The sequence below is a fragment of the Phalangium opilio genome, unplaced genomic scaffold, assembly GCF_054372755.1.
Source record: "Phalangium opilio isolate 3A_F unplaced genomic scaffold, DU_Popi_V2 ptg000024l_1, whole genome shotgun sequence".
Taxonomy (NCBI): domain Eukaryota; kingdom Metazoa; phylum Arthropoda; class Arachnida; order Opiliones; family Phalangiidae; genus Phalangium; species Phalangium opilio.
Genome location: NW_028324155.1, coordinates 4,536,303 through 4,554,313, shown reverse-complemented (window position 1 = coordinate 4,554,313; position 18,011 = coordinate 4,536,303). Strand labels below are relative to the sequence as shown.

Here is an 18,011-nt window from a genome sequence, read left to right as displayed (position 1 = left end):
ATTATAGGCTTAGTTTAAGTCTATTTCTATCACGCTTTCGGAAAACTCTTTAGTCTCTTTGCTAAGTGACTGGCATCAATGTAGTTGAAATAAGGATTGGGACATATATGCCTGGAAGCTATCCAATGCAGGGACATTCTATATGTTGGAAAATGAAATTAGCCTTTCCTTCCTGACACTTTGTAAGTGTGGGACGTACCAGTTGCGTCAGCTGACGTGCCCCGGGACACACTTGTCTCTTATAGTGTCTATCTCGAAATAACTGTCAATTAATACTGGATGTACGTAAGAACTCCGGAAATCATTATCGGATCGGATCATAGTTGATCATTTGTTTTCGGAAATGTTGAAAATATAATTTTTTTCCTGTCTCTTTTTTTAAACGTGAGAGTTAGAAAACCAATCTGTGTTGAAAAGGAATATTTCCTGCGTTGTATATTAAGTCGCTCATGGGTGCAGTTAAACTACATCTTCTTCCTCTTTCTCGTGCAGTGCGAGGGGCAACAACAATGGCTGCCACGTGTCTTCAGGTAAATCCTCGATGTTGAATATCCGGACTATAGAGGGAATGTTGGGTCGGCTCTCCATTTAGCATATTTTGACTGAGATTTGTTCTCATCCCCGCGTTTTCGTCCGTCCGGTCGTGTGCCTGAGATTTGTGGGTCGTCCGAGCGTGTATACAGCAGCTATGCTTTATATATTTTGGCGTATTGCCCGCCATTGGGATTTGTCTAAGCTCCAACCATAACCGAAGCTTTATTTGCAATCATTTACGCGTGCGTTATGCCACCGGAGAAGAGATTTTTCCATATCGATTGGCTGAGTTTGGTCCGCATGCACCAAATTAACGGACTCTATCTCTCTATATACATATACTGTAGTTTCGAATTCACGGATTGTGGAATTGAATTCGTATATATATAACATATGCATTAGATGGAGATTGTACTGTGTAAGCTGTGATGCGGCAACTGATCTCAACAAGTTAATCTAGGCATCGTGTTTAGGCTACTCTATAGTTTCTCCATATAGAAATACCTAATCTTATTTATACATATACTGGCTGCCAAACGATGAAAGTGACTTTAAAAATATTTTTTATAGTTTCGTGCATCTTGTAAAATCTTCGAACTTTGATTCAATTTATATTTAGTTTCAAACCCGACTTGTATTACGCGTTGGAAAGTTCCCCCATCCTCAATAACCCGGCGTAAACTTTGTTTTAAAAGGTTGGCAAGGCCCTAATTTTGCAGTCTCTTCTCCGAATATACAGCTAAGGCGCGAGGAGTAAATGAAATTAATGGGTAAAGTGGCTATAGAGTCCCTGGATGGTGCATTGCGCGCCTTCAAAAAGCTCTTTTGAAAGCTAAAGCTTGATAAAAGCAACAACAACAAGCTCGGGAAGCTCTTCCGTCGTCTGTTCGTCGTTGGTTCGTAAACGCCAATGGCGTCCTAGCTTTCTGCCCCTTCGAAACGTTTCCTAATGGCTTGCCGGTAGCGACGAAAAGATTTGCGGCAAACACCTCTAAGCGGGGCGTCGCGCGCAAAGTGGAAACTCACTTTTGTTTCGGAAAAGAGCCGCCAACGCTTCTCTATAAACTAGTGGTGGCAACGAAAGCTTTTAGCGATCGAGGCCTAGCTCTCTCTCTCTCTCTCTCTCTCTCTCTCTCTCTCTCTCTCTCTCTCTCTCTCTCTCTCTCTCTCTCTCTCTCTCTCTCTCTCTCTCTCTCTCTCTCTCTCTCTCTCTCTCTCTTTCCCTCATCTCCTCATCCTGTCTAATGGATGACGTTTTCACGCTCCTTAAACTAGTTATTTCGCCGAGGGACGACTCGCTCCTAGATCAGGCTTGGCAAAAGGCCTTCTCCTCCAAAATGGCAGCAGCGTCTATAATCGCGTACGCTTCCCTTCCAAAGATCAAAGGAACCCTGTTATCCGCATCGACAGATTGGGAAAAGATAGGAGGAAGAGGAGGATGCAACTCCATCCCTTTTCTTAACCAATGGCATTTCGAGGGAGCAAAATTTCCCATCCACGAAACGCAAGCATCCCCCTATTAGTCCGCGTCTTTTTAACCCTAATATATTCAAGTTGAATCAATTAATGAATAGAAAGGCTAGTACAAATTGCTTTCCCCGTATTTCCCCCTTCTTTCCTCTTATTAATGATCTTCCCATGGACGTACTTTATTATTAGTAACCTAGGCGATTTTCTCTCTCCGACCGAACAATACGTGATAAAACCCTCTGTTATACCGTTAGACTGTCGGATTATGTGAGGAACTTATACAATGACGACAATCCAACTTGGGTCTGTTCTTCTCGGGCCTTCCGCTATCCAAATATTCCCTTTCGCGCCAGGTTAAGTTGACCGAGTTGCCCGATCCTTTCAGAGCGGCTTAATCTGATGGAGAAAAAGATTTGTCGAACGATTTTCCTCTTGTTTTAATTATAAGCAGAACTTGTTCCGCCAAATCCTTTCGTGGGTTTACAGGAAACCAATTTCTTTCTTTTTGTTAATTAAAACAACCATAACAACGCTTCCATCTTCTTCCTGGAAATTTTTTGTTTGGAGAAAATACGGACAGAGCGTTTTTGACGCGACATCGCATTGGTTGCATTGAACATAAACATTTCAGTTGCATTAGGCTTAGCAACGTCCACTTACCTTCAGGATACAAATCTTATTTATAAAGATGTAATTATCACTTTGAAACTGAACTGAGTTGAACCGTAATATGTAAACGTAATACATACACTAAAATCTATGGCAGCGTTTGTATGGTATGTTAAAATGAAAATGTTTACGATTAGTATTGAAAGGAACTAAAATAGGAAATCGGATTCGTCTGTAGGCAAAGAGGAGTGTTGTGCCCTCGCCATTTTGAAAAACCTTTTTGGGGCCTTGCATTCCCTGCTGCAAGAGAAACGTAGATCCCAGCGAGGGTATCCCCAAGGGAAATTTCAAGCCACTTCGAATCACGGTGCTTCTACCAGAGCCCTTTTTTTCCTATTATTTTTTTCTGGATAGAAGATGGAGAAAGACTACTTGCTTTAAAAGGGAAGGAAAAAGGAAGAAGAAAAAAAATCGCGAATTTACATCAAATTTTCTCCACTGAGCTTTCTCTTTCAATTGAAAAACCAAGGGGCTTATATAGTAGGCAGGATTTCTTTTTTTCTTCTTATTTCTTTGCAAATACTACACAGTAAGGAAAATGACGAAGTTATTTCCACGAATGGTTATTTTAAAATACTTCATAAATAAATTACAGTCAACTTTGCCTAGATTAGGCCTTGCCAGCCCTTAACCCAAAAGTAAAATTAGATATTTAGGCCTAACTTGGTAACAATGTCTCGGGGAAGGTTTAATACTATTGGAATGTGGATGGCGGTTAAGAATTCGACGTCCATCTGATCTCCATGGGTCTCTTTGCTTAGCGCGTTCCATACTTAAGTGCTTTTCTTTATTTTGGTTAGACTCGCAGACAGAGACTGGACATAACAAAATACTTGGCTAGCGTTTCGTTTAGGTCTCTAAGAAGGTCTACGCAGGTGCGAGCTACCTCCTCCGCTCGTTGGCCTACTACTCTGTAGTTACCTACCTTCTACGTCTGTTTTGGTCTCGCCCGTTGTTGACAATAGGATGATGCCAGAGACGCGAAAAACATCTCTCCTAAAAACTTTGACCTTTGACATTAAGAGAAGAAAACGTTTCTTTCTCCCTTGTGGTCTTTAGAGCGCAACTTGTTTGCGCTTGTATTTCTTTTCGTTTTTGACATGTTTGTCTTTTTTTACAGGCATTTCTTTAAACTTACATGAAGGAGATTAGGGTGTTAGTGAAGGAATTTTGATAACCCCGCTAGCCTGAATTATCAGTCCCTTTGATAGTTAAAGTTATTTTCTTCCTATTGGTTAATCGTTGCCAAAGACCAATTAAACAGCTTATGGTCTGAGGCATAAGGGAGACAATCGTTTTGGTATTTTAATCGGTATTTAATTTTACTTAATTAAAATTCAATTCTGTACCCTTTCCCCGCCTTTATTCCACTCTAAATACAACAAGATGACCCAAACATATTATTGACCCAAGTTTAAGCGAGTTTCAATCTTGTTCCACAGTATGTCATATACGACGTTTTATCTCGCATTTTCATCTAAGTGGAATAGATTTTTCCCGTAAGCTATCGCCCTCTATATTTTTAACTTCAAAGTAGAGAAATCCTGAATTCCTAGTGTTCCCTTTACAAACCAATGGCATAAGCGGCTTAATCAACTTTATCAATAGCGTTTACTTTCAGAAGGATTAATTTAACTTACAATTATGATTGATAGCATATAACTAGGGAAAAATGAATCGAAATATTGATTGATCGATTTTTCTTTTCCATTTTATTTGGAAATCATTTGAAATTAAGTTATCAAAATTTAATGGTCGTCGATTAAAGTTGAATAAAACGAATTAAGTCATTGAAATTCGATTAAAACCCCCGATTTAAACTGAAGTTCGTGTCAGTGCAGATGGCGTAACTTCCCATAAACGGATCAACACGGTTTTACAAATTTAGCGCCTCGTTGAATTCGCTTCAATAAAAGAGGGTGGGTTCACTTTAACAGACGACGGATGATCCCTAAACGGGGTTATCATTCATGTTTTTTCCTTCCAATATTCCACAGTTCCTCCCTAAAATATGTACGTGTAGCGAACGAGAGCGAAAGTAAACGGTTCGATTTAAAATATAATAGATACTAAAATAAGGGCGATACCTAGAAAGAAAAATGTGGACTAAAAAAGGCTACAAAAAATTAAATTAAACAAAGTTAGGAATAAAAGTGTCGAGAAACTAAAAGGGTAAGGTTCAAGTTTGAATTTCTCTTTTGTTTTTCAAGTTTTTCGAATTAATGGTTAATAATATTTAATTGGTATTAAAAATTAAGGTTTTCATTGTTAAATATTACCCTTTGGAACTGTTGACAGTTCTATAGAGAGAGAGAGAGGAATTATGCGACACACGTAATTTTTGGCGCGCTATTTTTCCGGGACTGAGTAGGTTATAAGCGATCTCTATTCATTTGGGATGGGTGCTGCTTTAGTGGGTGTACAACGGACGTCCATTGTCATTTTGCTTTTAATGGTTTCGTAATTATTTTAATGGGTGTGTTTCCACCCTCTTTTACTTTCGTCCCTCCGCGCCCAAAAATTAATGGATTTCCCTTTCAATTTGACAAGCTCTCCTTTCTTCGTTGTGGTGTCTCTGTCCGAGAATGCATCGCGTTTAAACCCAACTTGATGTTACAAGTTCGGGAAGGAATAGTATTGGTCTATATTGTATACTAATACTGGGTTAGAAGGATTTATTTAGGGGAGAATGTGTTCTATTTTAGTTCCTGATGGAAGGCAGACTTGCTGGTCTTGCTTCTATCTATAGGCTAACTCAGTGAAACGTAAACTATCAACAAATAACTTACCCGGTACAGGAATTTAAACTTTTTCTTTTGAAAACTAAAACGAACAATATTTTACGGCGAGTTGAAGAGGCGACAATTTTATCTTTTTAGCATTGATTGTCAAAGAGTTGTCTTTACCAACCAGAGTTTTATCGTTCTAAGGTTTGTCGTCTATGTTTTGACCCCTTGTGGCATGAAGGTCATAAAATGTCAAGTTTTAAAACCTTAATTACTCGAGCTGTGTTTGAAATAGACGCTAGTACTTAATACCGTTGCAAAGAGGTTACTTTAGTCTATGATAGCCTAAAGGCGTTTGTATTTAACAATGAAATTACAAGAGTTCTGGTTGGCGTCCTGAAATTTGTCTATCTTCACATTATTAATTATCTACTGGTACTATAAAAGATATTTTATCTTTATTAATTTATTTTTTTCTTTACCAATTTTCCAGATGTGGTTATGGCGACGATAATTGTCGAAGACATTGAAACTAGATGAATGCTCATGCCCTGAATGGGAATCTGTAAGTAATAACTAATTTCTTAAACCTCTAAATAAAAACCCGTTTTTAATTAAAAAATGACCGGAGGTGTTTTTAAAAAGTCTAGTCACGACTTTTAAATTTTGGGCAACTTTTATAAATGCCAAAAATGGATAATACTATGTTATTAGAGAAACCTCTCCCGATTTAGAAATTATATTTTAAGCGGTTCGTATGTGGTTTGAAGTATTTTTATTTCTTCAGACACATTGAAGAACGTGTATATAAAGTGTTTTAAAAATAGTCTTAGCGATAACAATAATTAATCAGACGATATTAATGATAACATATTAATGTACATGTAGACTAAATTATTTTTTAAAAAAAGCTACAGCGGTTATCTAGATACTGTCAACAGCTGTTTAACTAAGCCTTTCCACGTCACGTTGTTTTTAACAACTTTACATCTACAGCAGATGTACGTAGGCTTTACTAAAGGTTACTCAGTTTTATTTACTAAACTGTCCGTTTGGTTTTTTGCAACTCTTTCTGCTAATTTGTGTTTATAAAAAAAATGTTTATCGAATTTAACCGGTGATTGAAAATAATTTAACACCGTCAGATCGACGTCAGCGAAATCAGGCTTCGATTATTTTCAATTACGATAATTAATATTGATTCACGGTAAATTAACTTAGGGCCTAATTGCTCTATTGTAATCATCTCTCGAACTTTTGTAGCGTATAATAATAGCTTCTCTCCGTGTAGCGTGGCTATTTCCGTCTTATTGTTAAAATATAAAACTGTCATTCTATTTACGTAGTTATACCGCGTCAAAAACGTTGCCAATTTTCATTGGATAATTTTTCCCGCTCAAAAATTTTTATTATCATAAAAAAGAAAGAAGAGGAAAAGATAATTTTTGCCTCTGAAAAGTGAAAGAGTCTTGACGCAACTAGTTTTATCAAGTTAATATATACTAGAAGACATTTTAATTGGAGTTTGAGTGAAAGGAGATAGACGGGTACTTGTAACTTAAGTTACGGTGTCAAATGACACTGTCTTCTCTCTTTTATCAGTTCAAAGACGAGAAGGTGGCGCTGCGGTTTATAGTTAGAAAAAAAACCAGTCTATACCCAACCCGCTTCTATAAGCAGACGAACTTAAAAAACATTTTTTTTTTTCCCAATTTGCAATTTCTTTTCGACGTTTACAGCGCGCCAAAAATCGCGCGCGCGAGTTTTAGTCGTGTGTGTAGTGTCAAATGTTTTTGATGGTGTATTATGACTTAAGCGGACCTCTTAACTAGATATTTTTAAACTTTGGACGGAGAGTTCAAATTCTAGGATTTGCGATTTCGGTTTAATTTGAAACCATTATTATTATTACACGAGGAAACATTAAAATTCCTAAAGTTAAGAAACGAACTATCGGTTTAAGTTTGAAACGTTGCGCTGGTGAATGTCCTTGAATTGAACGTAAAGGAACTTCTGCTGCACGATTTTGTGTCGAATTATTATATAGGGAAAATAAGGCATCCTTGTCTTATAATTTAACGCTTAGATATAGCTATATAATTGTAAATGTGGCAAAAGAGGCTACCATCCATTTAAAGTTTGTTTCGCGCCGAGCGAACGGGGGTGTAGTGTTTCTAGCGCCATTCGTGAGTTGCGCCGTTGTACGAATATGACATCTAGTGAAAATATGGTATCAGGTACGATTGTAATTTTGTTTTTTATCTATATTGATATTTAAAATGTCTTTAGTTCCATTGAACCGAAACCTTTTCGATTTATGGTTTGCTAAAATTACATTTATCTATATCTATATAAGTCAAAGTCCCAACTGACTGACTTATTAGCTGATAATCATTGCCCTGCCCAAACCGCTTCACCTGGAAGGCTGAAAATTTGCATGGACTTTACTATTAAATAGTAGGCACTTGCCCTTAAATATTTTTTCAATCCGCCACCATTTAAAAAAATGGCGGCTATAAATATAAAATAACTTTTGGGGTTCGATTTGCCGCCATATTTTAAAATGGCGGTGAAAAATGTTATAAAAATGTCCCAACGGGCTGATGGGCAACGCCGGTGCCTTTGAAAAATAGTTTAATATGAAAATACAGACGTGGCAACTTGTTTTTAAGCGAGGGCGATTTTTATGAGAAACTGGTAGAAAAAAAATCTGAAATAATCGTTTAAAAAGTCGTTTATATATGATATGGGGACTTTAAACGGTTTACATGGTTTTGAACCCATTTTCGAAAGAATAAGTAAAAAAAAAGAAAGGGAGAAAGAATGATTGATAAGCGTTTATAAAAATCTTTAAAACTAAACAAAGTTGTTGTACCGGTCTCTGGTTCTCTCTGCTCTCTTTCTCTCATGATGTATTTTATTATTAAAGTATTTTTTATTTTTAAATCCCTTCAGGCTTAACCAGTTTTTTTTTTAACTTCATATTCGGTTGTTTGAAAGTTTTAGGAGCTTAAGTAAAAACCATTTTATTATTTTTATTTTTTTTTTAATTTGGTTCGGTTATATAAGAAGCTTAAACTTTGAATAACAAACTTGAGATTTAAAAGAAATAATTTAAAGGTTAAAGCAATTATTTTAATGGCCAACATCGTCACGTTTTGACTGGGGTATTAAATACACCTACATACATCTTTCCCAAGAAGTTGCAAACTTTTTAAATTAATTAAACGTATTTAGTTACTTCGAAAGGAGAGAAATTGGTAAAATTTTGCTAAAGGGGTGAACTGACCTAATATTGTAACATTTTAAGTTAGGCTATGATTTCAAAACAATTTTTAAGTTAACCTCATCAAATCTACCCCAAGAAAGCCAACCATTTCAAGGGCATCCATTTCCGTTAACAACAATATCTTGTTAAATTTCACGTTTTTATTTTGAAACCCACAGATAATTATAATGTTTACCTCATTAGTAAAATTGTACCGAGAAATTTCCGAATTTTTCAAAATTTCTTTCACTAGAATTTTAACTATCGACTTTGGGAGAGAAAAAATCTCGCGTTTCATCTTAGTCGTCTCGTATTTTCAAATGATCCCATATGTTCTTCAATAAAATGAGTATCGATTTTTTAGGAGACGTTTCAAAGTTTCATCTCAGGTTTGCTACTATCTTGTAATAAGAAGCAAATGTAATTGCAAAATCGATCAAGGTTGGAATTACTTGTATTTTTTTTTCTTTATAAATCTCAGAATGAGTTACAAAGCGTTAGCTCTTCGTCTTCTCCTTTTTGCTTTTAACGTAATTATTTCCAAGCTGGAATTCGATTTTTGTTAAATTGCAAAAGAAAAAAGAAAAAAACCTCCAAAAAAAACTTCAGATTAGTTTCATCTTAGTCAGCGTAAAGATTTGTAAGGAATAGAGGATTGAGTCGAAAGAAGAAATAGAAGCGTGAAAGGTTTTCCGTTATCATTCATATTTTGAAAACCGAAACTGTTAATTATATGTTTTTCTTTCTTTAAACAAAGAAATTGCTTATTAAAGCGCAAATATATTTATTTCCATTCTGGGTTATGACGAATACGCACGTTTCTAATCTTAGCTATGTAGAAGAACTCGTACCACGTGATAAAATAAGTTTCATTTTTCTCGATAACAATATTTATCTCAAATTGCAAATTCTGGAAATCGAGGAAAATTTTACTTATTGCTCGTAATAGCGCAATCATTTCCGAATTTCCTTTTTATTTGGCAACAAAGACATGTTTTTTTAATATGATGACGTAAGTCTTCGTTTAAATAAACCCTTTCCAAGAGATCTATTAGCATTTATCAGACGTGCAATGGTAGAAAAATATTTATTGGTTTTTAAAATTCGTTCTGTTTTCTTAAGACTAAAGAATTATCCTGATTTACGTTTTATTTTATTAACAGGCTATCATAATATTAATGGTATTATTCCAACCCCGTTTTTAAATTCATTTTTATTTAACACTTAAGCCTTTTTAAAAACACTTTGAGTGAGTGACTCAGGAGCTAAATTAAGACCTCTTATTGGAGAGAGAGAGTCCTGTATGTGTGTTTTAACTTTCAGAAAATCACACGCAGTCCCTTGTATAAGCATATATACACTTGAAAATCCTTAACCTTATACTAAAGAAGTATACCCAAATAATAAACCATCTGGAATTGAATTGAAAGCTCAGTTTCATTTGACAGACAGACATCAATAGCGTAACATAAGTCGCGATTATTATGAATCTTAAAATGCTTGAAAAGAATAGAATTTAAATCGATATATTCAAATAGTTTGCGGATTGAGAATCAAGTTGAAAATACAGTTTTTATGAGGCGAGATTGTATCTCTTTTCATTTAGAGGGGCCCAGCTTTGACCGTACTGACGTTTGAACCTGATATTTATTGCACGTGCTTTTTTACCTTAATAAATTTATTCAAGGATTTATATATGAAATCATTTAAATTTTAAATCCCAACAAAAGATGTCATTAAAGAAATAACCCCTCCTTCATTTTTCATTTCATAACCAGGGGACATTTTTGGAATTCTTTTAAAACAAGCTTTTATTATGAATTCGAATTATTTCGATGAAAACCCGCGTCAAAATGTCAAGAATCATTAAAGGGGAAGTAAATTTAATCACCTAAATGCGCATTAAGGTCAAGTTTGACTCAAACTTTAAAGAAATTTAAAATATTTATAAATATTTGGTTTAGCTAATTATTGTTATAATGGAAGACAATTAAAATTGGCATCAGTTTTTGGGTATAAATTAAGCGTCAAATTAAGGCGTAGTGTTACTCTCCCTTTATGAAATTAGATTTAATTAATTTGATTGAAACTGAAACAGGTTTTACGAGTAATTAACGACTTAGGCTAAATGAGGAAGGAAGGGATATACCATTACACTTATTTTTGATTGTAATTTTTTTTTTCTTTGAAGTTGTACAATGTTGTACAACGAGTCTATTCAACCCTCCTAGGCTCTTTAAAAGATGCTTCTTTTTTTACCTTCTTAATTTTGTTCGTGACGAAACTCTACAAATTTTCTTCCTCAACTTTATAGTTTTATAGCAGAGTTTTTGACATTTTCCGCGAGTTATTTCTCCCACGGGTACTTTGAAACGGAACTTGGGGAAGAATCGGGGAAAAGAGCTTTATAGGATAACGACCACTGGAATGTTTGTGGACAAATTCTTTCGTTCGGTTTTTTTCTCTCTCTCCCTCTTACTTTCTTGAGAAATATTGGCCGTCACTGCTTGATCTTATCTTTTAGATAAATGACATCCTCTTTTTATTTCCATACGGATTTATTTTAGGAAATGAGTTTGAGAAAACAACGCGAACTGTTTTGAGTTCAGTAAAATTGTACTATATTGAACAATAGATTTAATATTAGCCCTTAAACTTTTTAGTAGCCTAAAGGAGAGAGGAGATGGAGCCGAAACTTTCATATCTATAACGTTGCAGTCTGTACACCCAATTATATCTACGGCAACGAACCCCTCCCAACATGCCTCAGCGTTCCGGTAGGGTCGTACGGTACGGTACGGATTCCCTCCGTGTCTAGTTCCCATTCAAATACAATGGCGCTACGCGGCAGCACTTAACAATCGCCTACCAAATGGTTGCGGCGCACATGCGCAAAGTACCCTGTGGGGGGGGGGAGACTTTCATTGCCCATCATAATTACCGCTCCATCTTACCTCCTCTCTCCCTGGTAGTAGCCACTTGAAGAATGGCCATAGATAGACGATGGTAGGATTAATGCCATTCTTTTATAGATAGTGACACCTTCTTAGATAGAAACCTCCGCAGCTGCTATCCGCTTCTTCAAGAAGCAGACAGCTTCATTTTTTTTCTTTCAGAGGCTACCCGCTTACCTTTTGAGAGGTATTTCTTTCTTTCTTCTTTTTGTTTCTACCGTAAATTGACTGGTTTTTCTCCCCCCCCCCCTTCATCCATCTGCGGAAGCGCGCACTTTCTTCTTTCAAAACTCATTTTCGGTAAGGCCTCTTTATTACCGAAGATGTCTGATTTCCCTCAAGGCAATATATATATTTTTTGGGGGGTTCTTAACGAAACCCTATTTACCAAGCGTCACTCCAAGTCACTTGAAATCTTTCCTATATATTTCTTAATGTAATCAAAATGGTATGCAAAAAAATGTTAATGAACACAAAATAGGGAGAGAACATGGACTTATTTACACGACATCTTTTAACTAAGGCTCTATAAGAGATTCGGGGATATCCTTTGAGTATCTTATAGTCCTATTTCTTCACTTTCCAATGATACTTAATACTTGGGATTACATCAATCAGTGTCCGTTCGTGAACTTACTTGGCTATTTGTTAGAGAACCGGGAATTGTTGGGGAAGAAACTGGGGATCTTTACATTATATATCTTTGAACTTTCTCAAGATCTTATAAATGGGTTCTCGATTCAACCGATTCAATCAAGAATTTCTCGGAATGGTATAGATTTAAAATAATTGGATTTCTTTCCCAGATTTTCCTCTGCTATTCTGAAATCATGTTTCTTTCTTGATTTTTCAAGTGGGTGCCCCCTCCCCCACCCCATGGATTTTACTGTCATCGTTTAACTTGTCAACATTTATACCGCTATACATTTTGCATTAGTGACATTTGTAAATATAAATAGTATTGTAACCACGCTTGCGATATTTATAAACTCGCCCCACGTGGCCATAAAAGCTTTGGCTACTACTAAGAATAACTACACTGTTCCTTAGGTTCAATCATACTTTATTAACTAACTAATTAAACAATAAATAATGCCGACTTGCATTAATACAATTAAAGAAATAATAATAATAATTACTAATTAATGATGAAGTCCATTACCAGGGCAAGACGCCCTATGCTCGAGCATACTACTACATTCTAGTAGTGGAGAATGACTGACTTAATAGGATAAGCAGTCGATGCTTATATAGTACGGGGAAAGGTCAGAGGTAACACTGTGTGTTAATCCTCTATGTAACCGTACACCCCTGGAGTGGAAACCCAGGAGGTCCCTTGATTATTACGGGAGGTTACATCCCCCCAGACGACAAAGATTGGACTTCATCGGCAGAAAACTTAATTACATAAATTTTCTAATTTTAACAAAACAAAATAATAGTAATTAACTTTAAACAATGTAACAGATAGTTAAAAGATTCCAGTTAACTAGCATACTAGGTTAATCATTTAAAGTTATAAGGAGTTTTGATGAAAGCAGGAACTGTAGCATCGGATGGCTCGTCCTGGCTTTCTTCCTCCCATGTTAGAATACGTCCAGTCAGATCTGGAGCAGCCGTATCAGACGATGTAGTTGAGGAAGTCTTCGCAGATTGGTGGTGTGCACTCCCACCTTCCGTTGAAGAGCTTGACTCAGCATCGTCCTCTGTAGGCGTTGACTGCTGACTGTAGATTCCTCTCCGTAGGGAATGTCCCATGGAAATAAGCCAAGTAATAACTTGCTTCTGAAGAAGTTGAGTATGAGTTGAACTTTGTGATCGCAGTGAATTGTTGTAAAGGAAGGTTTTGAGCGACCCTCAGACTCAATAGTGCATGTCACGGCTAGTCCAATCCGCAGTGCGGAACCGCAACGTCACTACCCTAACTTTACTCTAACAACTAATTACTACAAACTCCGATCACTCTAAGGCTTAGCATAGCCAAAGCAAGTTACAATAAACTAGGACCCGTCGATCGGTCCTGGCAAGCTCGCCATTTATGTAACCACGCTTGCGATATTTATAAACTCGCCCCACGTGGCCATAAAAGCTTTGGCTACTACTAAGAATAACTACACTGTTCCTTAGGTTCAATCATACTTTATTAACTAACTAATTAAACAATAAATAATGCCGACTTGCATTAATACAATTAAAGAAATAATAATAATAATTACTAATTAATGATGAAGTCCATTACCAGGGCAAGACGCCCTATGCTCGAGCATACTACTACATTCTAGTAGTGGAGAATGACTGACTTAATAGGATAAGCAGTCGATGCTTATATAGTACGGGGAAAGGTCAGAGGTAACACTGTGTGTTAATCCTCTATGTAACCGTACACCCCTGGAGTGGAAACCCAGGAGGTCCCTTGATTATTACGGGAGGTTACAGTATGTAACCTTTAAACCTAAATGTCACGACTATATCTCTTCTATTTCAAATTTAATAAGCAGCCGTAAATGTTATTACGCTTTACCAAATAACCAAAGTTTAAGTTAAGCCTATAGGGGTATTAACTTGAAACTTTTCCCAAAACAGAATTTAAGTATATACGTTAAATGTGGTCGTTGAGTCGTTAAGTTTTAAAAAAGAATTGATTTTTCGAGGCTGCAGTGGACGTCCTTTAACCCTTTTACAAACGTGTACAAGCATAGGAGCATTTTCATTATAAAACGGGGTCGAAAAGCCCTTGTTTAGGAAAATAACGATCTCCGAATAATAATAATATTCCGCTCTAACGAAGTTCTAACAATTTAAATAAAATATTTCAACGCGGATTAGAATAAAAAATTAAAATAATAAAAACCCAAAAGCAATTTATATATTTTTAAAGAGAAGTATTTTGCCCCGAAGCACTTAGTATGCAGAATTGAGCTGGTTCTGTTCTGTTCTGTTCTGTTTTCATTTCTTTTATTCCATGCAGTTTTAAATTGAAATCGTTATGAATCTGGTGCAGTTTGTTTATATATAGGGTCAAGGAGCGTGAAGAGTTCAAATATAATAAATTCAAGCCAACCCCCCTTCCCCCCTGGTTCCTTTTCATATTAAGTGTTATCTTTCATAAGGTTGAAAACAAAGGCAATCTGATTTTATTACCCCCCTTAATAACTTATCCGATCCTTCTTTATTATTAAGTATGGTGGCTAATGAAACGAAAGTTTTACGACGCGAATCTTTCTCCCTTTCTACCTACCCCTTCCCGTCTCTTGTCTTTGAGAACCACCATTTTTCCCCTAGATGAAAAGTCTCTTTCTCTCTCAGATCCAAAGTAACTTTATTAGCATCCTTTTCTCATCTGACTTGAGGCGCTCTTGATTCACTTTTATATAATATCTCGTTAAGTTACAATGAGATTCAAAAGACTTCGCGGATGAGAGAAAGAGAGAGGAGAACAAAAATTAAAAAGCGAAATATTTCTGGCAAATTTGTAGCTACGAGACAGGCGCCTCTTTAAGTACCAACTCGAGTGTCGAGTCGAGCTAATGATGATTCCATATACTCGCTGAGCACTCATTTTTCCTTTCTTCGTATAGAATTGAATCAGAATCTTAAAGAAAATGTCCCGGAGGTGTTACCAACACCGGGGTCCTTAAGTATAGACATTTTAGTACTTTAAAATTTAGTTTTAATAATACTTTTCTTCTCAGAAAATAATTATTTTAATTAATATATTTAGTTGACAGTGACTCTCTCTCATTTAATTAAAACTTTGAGACCCGCATGCTGTTACAGTAAACAGTATGACCTAAATCTAATGATTAATCACGACAGAATTTTCAGAGAAATCTTTTAAGAAAACATAACCAAATGCGATCTTTTTTAGTAGTAGTTAAGCTTGAAGGACCTCGACTTGGTTATAAAGTCAATTAGAGCTAGGTTTTTCCTCTTTTTTTAAATGTGTGTGTATATATGGATTATTTCTTTCACGAGCTGTTTTGCATAACAACCCTCCCATCTAATCTTTCCCTCCTCATTAATAAATCACCAGAGGTAAAAAAGTGGAAAAGCTCAAGCTATAATGCACCATATCTCGTTTCGTATTTAGCCTAATCCCCTTTCTTGACAAGGCTTAACTGATGTCAGTAGTCCCTCTCACTCTCTACGGGACTCGATCTCTTTTGATTTAATACCCGTTAATGAATTTCATACGTTTAGCTGTATCGCCTTTTTTATCGAGAGGTATTTTTTTCTTATCTCGTGAAGCCCTAGAGACGCTAGGCAATCTGAAATATTTGGGTCATTTTTAATCAAATATGTATCACTTTTGGGTTCCATCGTATTCCCTTCCCTTATCTTTGAATTACAGACCTACTCACTCGTTGCTGGGATTATATTGGTTGCCAAACCCGCATGACCTTTGACATTTTCACGCTTTAGCCCTTCAATGATATTCCTTAAGAACACATCTTCTATTTATTAAAACTGAAGTTATAAATATTATAGTGTTCTTTCTTTAAAAATTTATATTACGGATGTTAAAATGAAGCCCCGTTGACTTCCTCCATAATTCTTGCTTAAAAATTAAAGTAAAGCTCTGAATTTGTAAGTTTATAAGGAAATGGAAGGTGTTAAAACAATCTTAATTTTGTACATATTAGAGAATATTCTTAAAATATTCGTAACTTTCAAAATGACATAGAATAACTCGATTTATAATATTTAAATTTTATAACTTACTTTTTCTTTTTTTATATTTTACAGCGTCTAGCTGTCAGTGTCAAAGCTGGAATCAAAAGACCTGTAGACGAACTAGAGCTCCGAAAATAGGCGATTTACCAAGGTAAATGTTTTTTTTTTTAATTTATTTTCAATTAATTACAGTAAATTTTCGAATTATAATTTGGACGCCCATGCACCCAGTTCCCAGAAATTTCCCAATTTAATACCGCGAAATATGTCAAGAAAATATGGCTTTATATTTTAAAGTGAAGACTTTCCTGGAAATATTTTGAAGATAAAAGTCCCTAATTAGGTACTTTTAATCGTTTTGTTTACGATTTTCAAACTTTATTCCGTTGAAAACAAACAATATATTTATCCTTTAATGACCCTTAAAATATTGTACCACAATGTTTATATAAACCTTTCCACCAAGGAGGTAAAATAATTTATCTTTTAGAAAATACCAACTTCCTAGTAAATACTCTTCTCCTCCTCTCTTCTGGGTAAAACACTGAATTCGTTTTAAGAGAGAGAGAGAGAGAGAGAGAGAGAGAGAGAGAGAGAGAGAGAGAGAGAGAGAGAGAGAGAGAGAGAGAGAGAGAGAGAGAGAGAGAGATACTGTATCGCCATGCGGGCGTTTGAAAGAAAGAATTGAATGTGGCATGCAGCAGCCCCAAGCCTTCTCCCTTTTCATCGCCAATCCCTTAAGGTTTCCTTGCCAATCTTCTTTTTCTATACGATAAGAGCGCCTGGGAGAAAGTTTTTAGGCCCGATGTTTTCCTTGGAATTTATCTTTTTTTTTATTTTTCCTTATATACCGCGTGGCAAGCGTATGTTGAATCAAAACTTCATTTCAATTCTATGGCTGTTCTTTGGCTATATATATATAGCTTTTTTTTTATTTATTTCGAAATCATTACACGATCTCAGCCTCTTTGAATAAAATTTCCATCCCACACGAGAGAAAGGGTTTAAGTTTTAAAAGAACCTCATATTTTAAAGTAAGCAGAAATAGTGCTTAGAAATTTTGAATGGAGCAAGTTAAACTTAGACATGAGGGTTTTTTCTTGGGTAAATATTTTACATTACTGCATCTTATGTAACATATTAGAGACCGAATTTTCTTTTCTTGTTTTGTTACCTCTACTTTTATCTTCTAATGTTCTTTATATATTCAACGTTGAATAACTTTTCTAGGTGATTATACAGGTTGGTTTAGATGTTTGAAGCCAATCGTTGGCTCCATAACTGAGGAATCTAAAACAAGCGTGAATCTTGACGATAGTTTAGATGCAAATTCTACATCCTTATTTCAGTTGCGAAGGGTATGAAACTAAAATAAGTAGCTAAATTGGCTACAAATACCTAAACCATTCTAAAGGGAAGGATTAGTTTCTTTGACATGGGTTATTCCCAAAGGAATTTCTACCCTTATATAAAAGTATGTTAGTAACGTTGGACTGACTGTATTCCCTAATCACGTGACATTTCTCTGTCAATTCCTGAAGCGCGCGGAATTTAAAAATTGGGAAACAAAGGAACGTGTCATCATGGATAAAGAATGCGCGTGAGGAAATTTGTTTTCACTCTACAGGATAGGCAACTCCCTATCTCGAGCGACAGAATATTCTGTATACACTCTGTTACGGCATAGGTTGTCAGCACGCGCAAATTACCTAGAGC

The 18,011-nt window shown here is 35.8% G+C and overlaps 1 protein-coding gene across 3 annotated transcripts in view; it reads left to right on the top strand.

The window, feature by feature from the left end:
• Positions 1–18,011, top strand: part of LOC149692303 (calcium/calmodulin-dependent protein kinase kinase 1) — a 107,131-nt gene that overhangs the window by 67,622 nt on the left and 21,498 nt on the right. Inside the window, exons 1-3 of one of the 3 annotated variants that reach the window (XM_089867992.1) lie at positions 4,585–4,845; positions 5,893–5,964; positions 16,368–16,446. In XM_089867992.1, the coding sequence (XP_089724118.1) occupies positions 5,955–5,964; positions 16,368–16,446 (89 nt within the window). In that variant the 5' untranslated portion in view covers positions 4,585–4,845; positions 5,893–5,954. Of the gene's footprint in view, positions 1–4,584; positions 4,846–5,892; positions 5,965–7,089; positions 7,637–16,367; positions 16,447–18,011 lie in introns of those variants that run through there. The other 2 variants (XM_089867991.1, XM_089867990.1) reach the window with 2 other exon arrangements.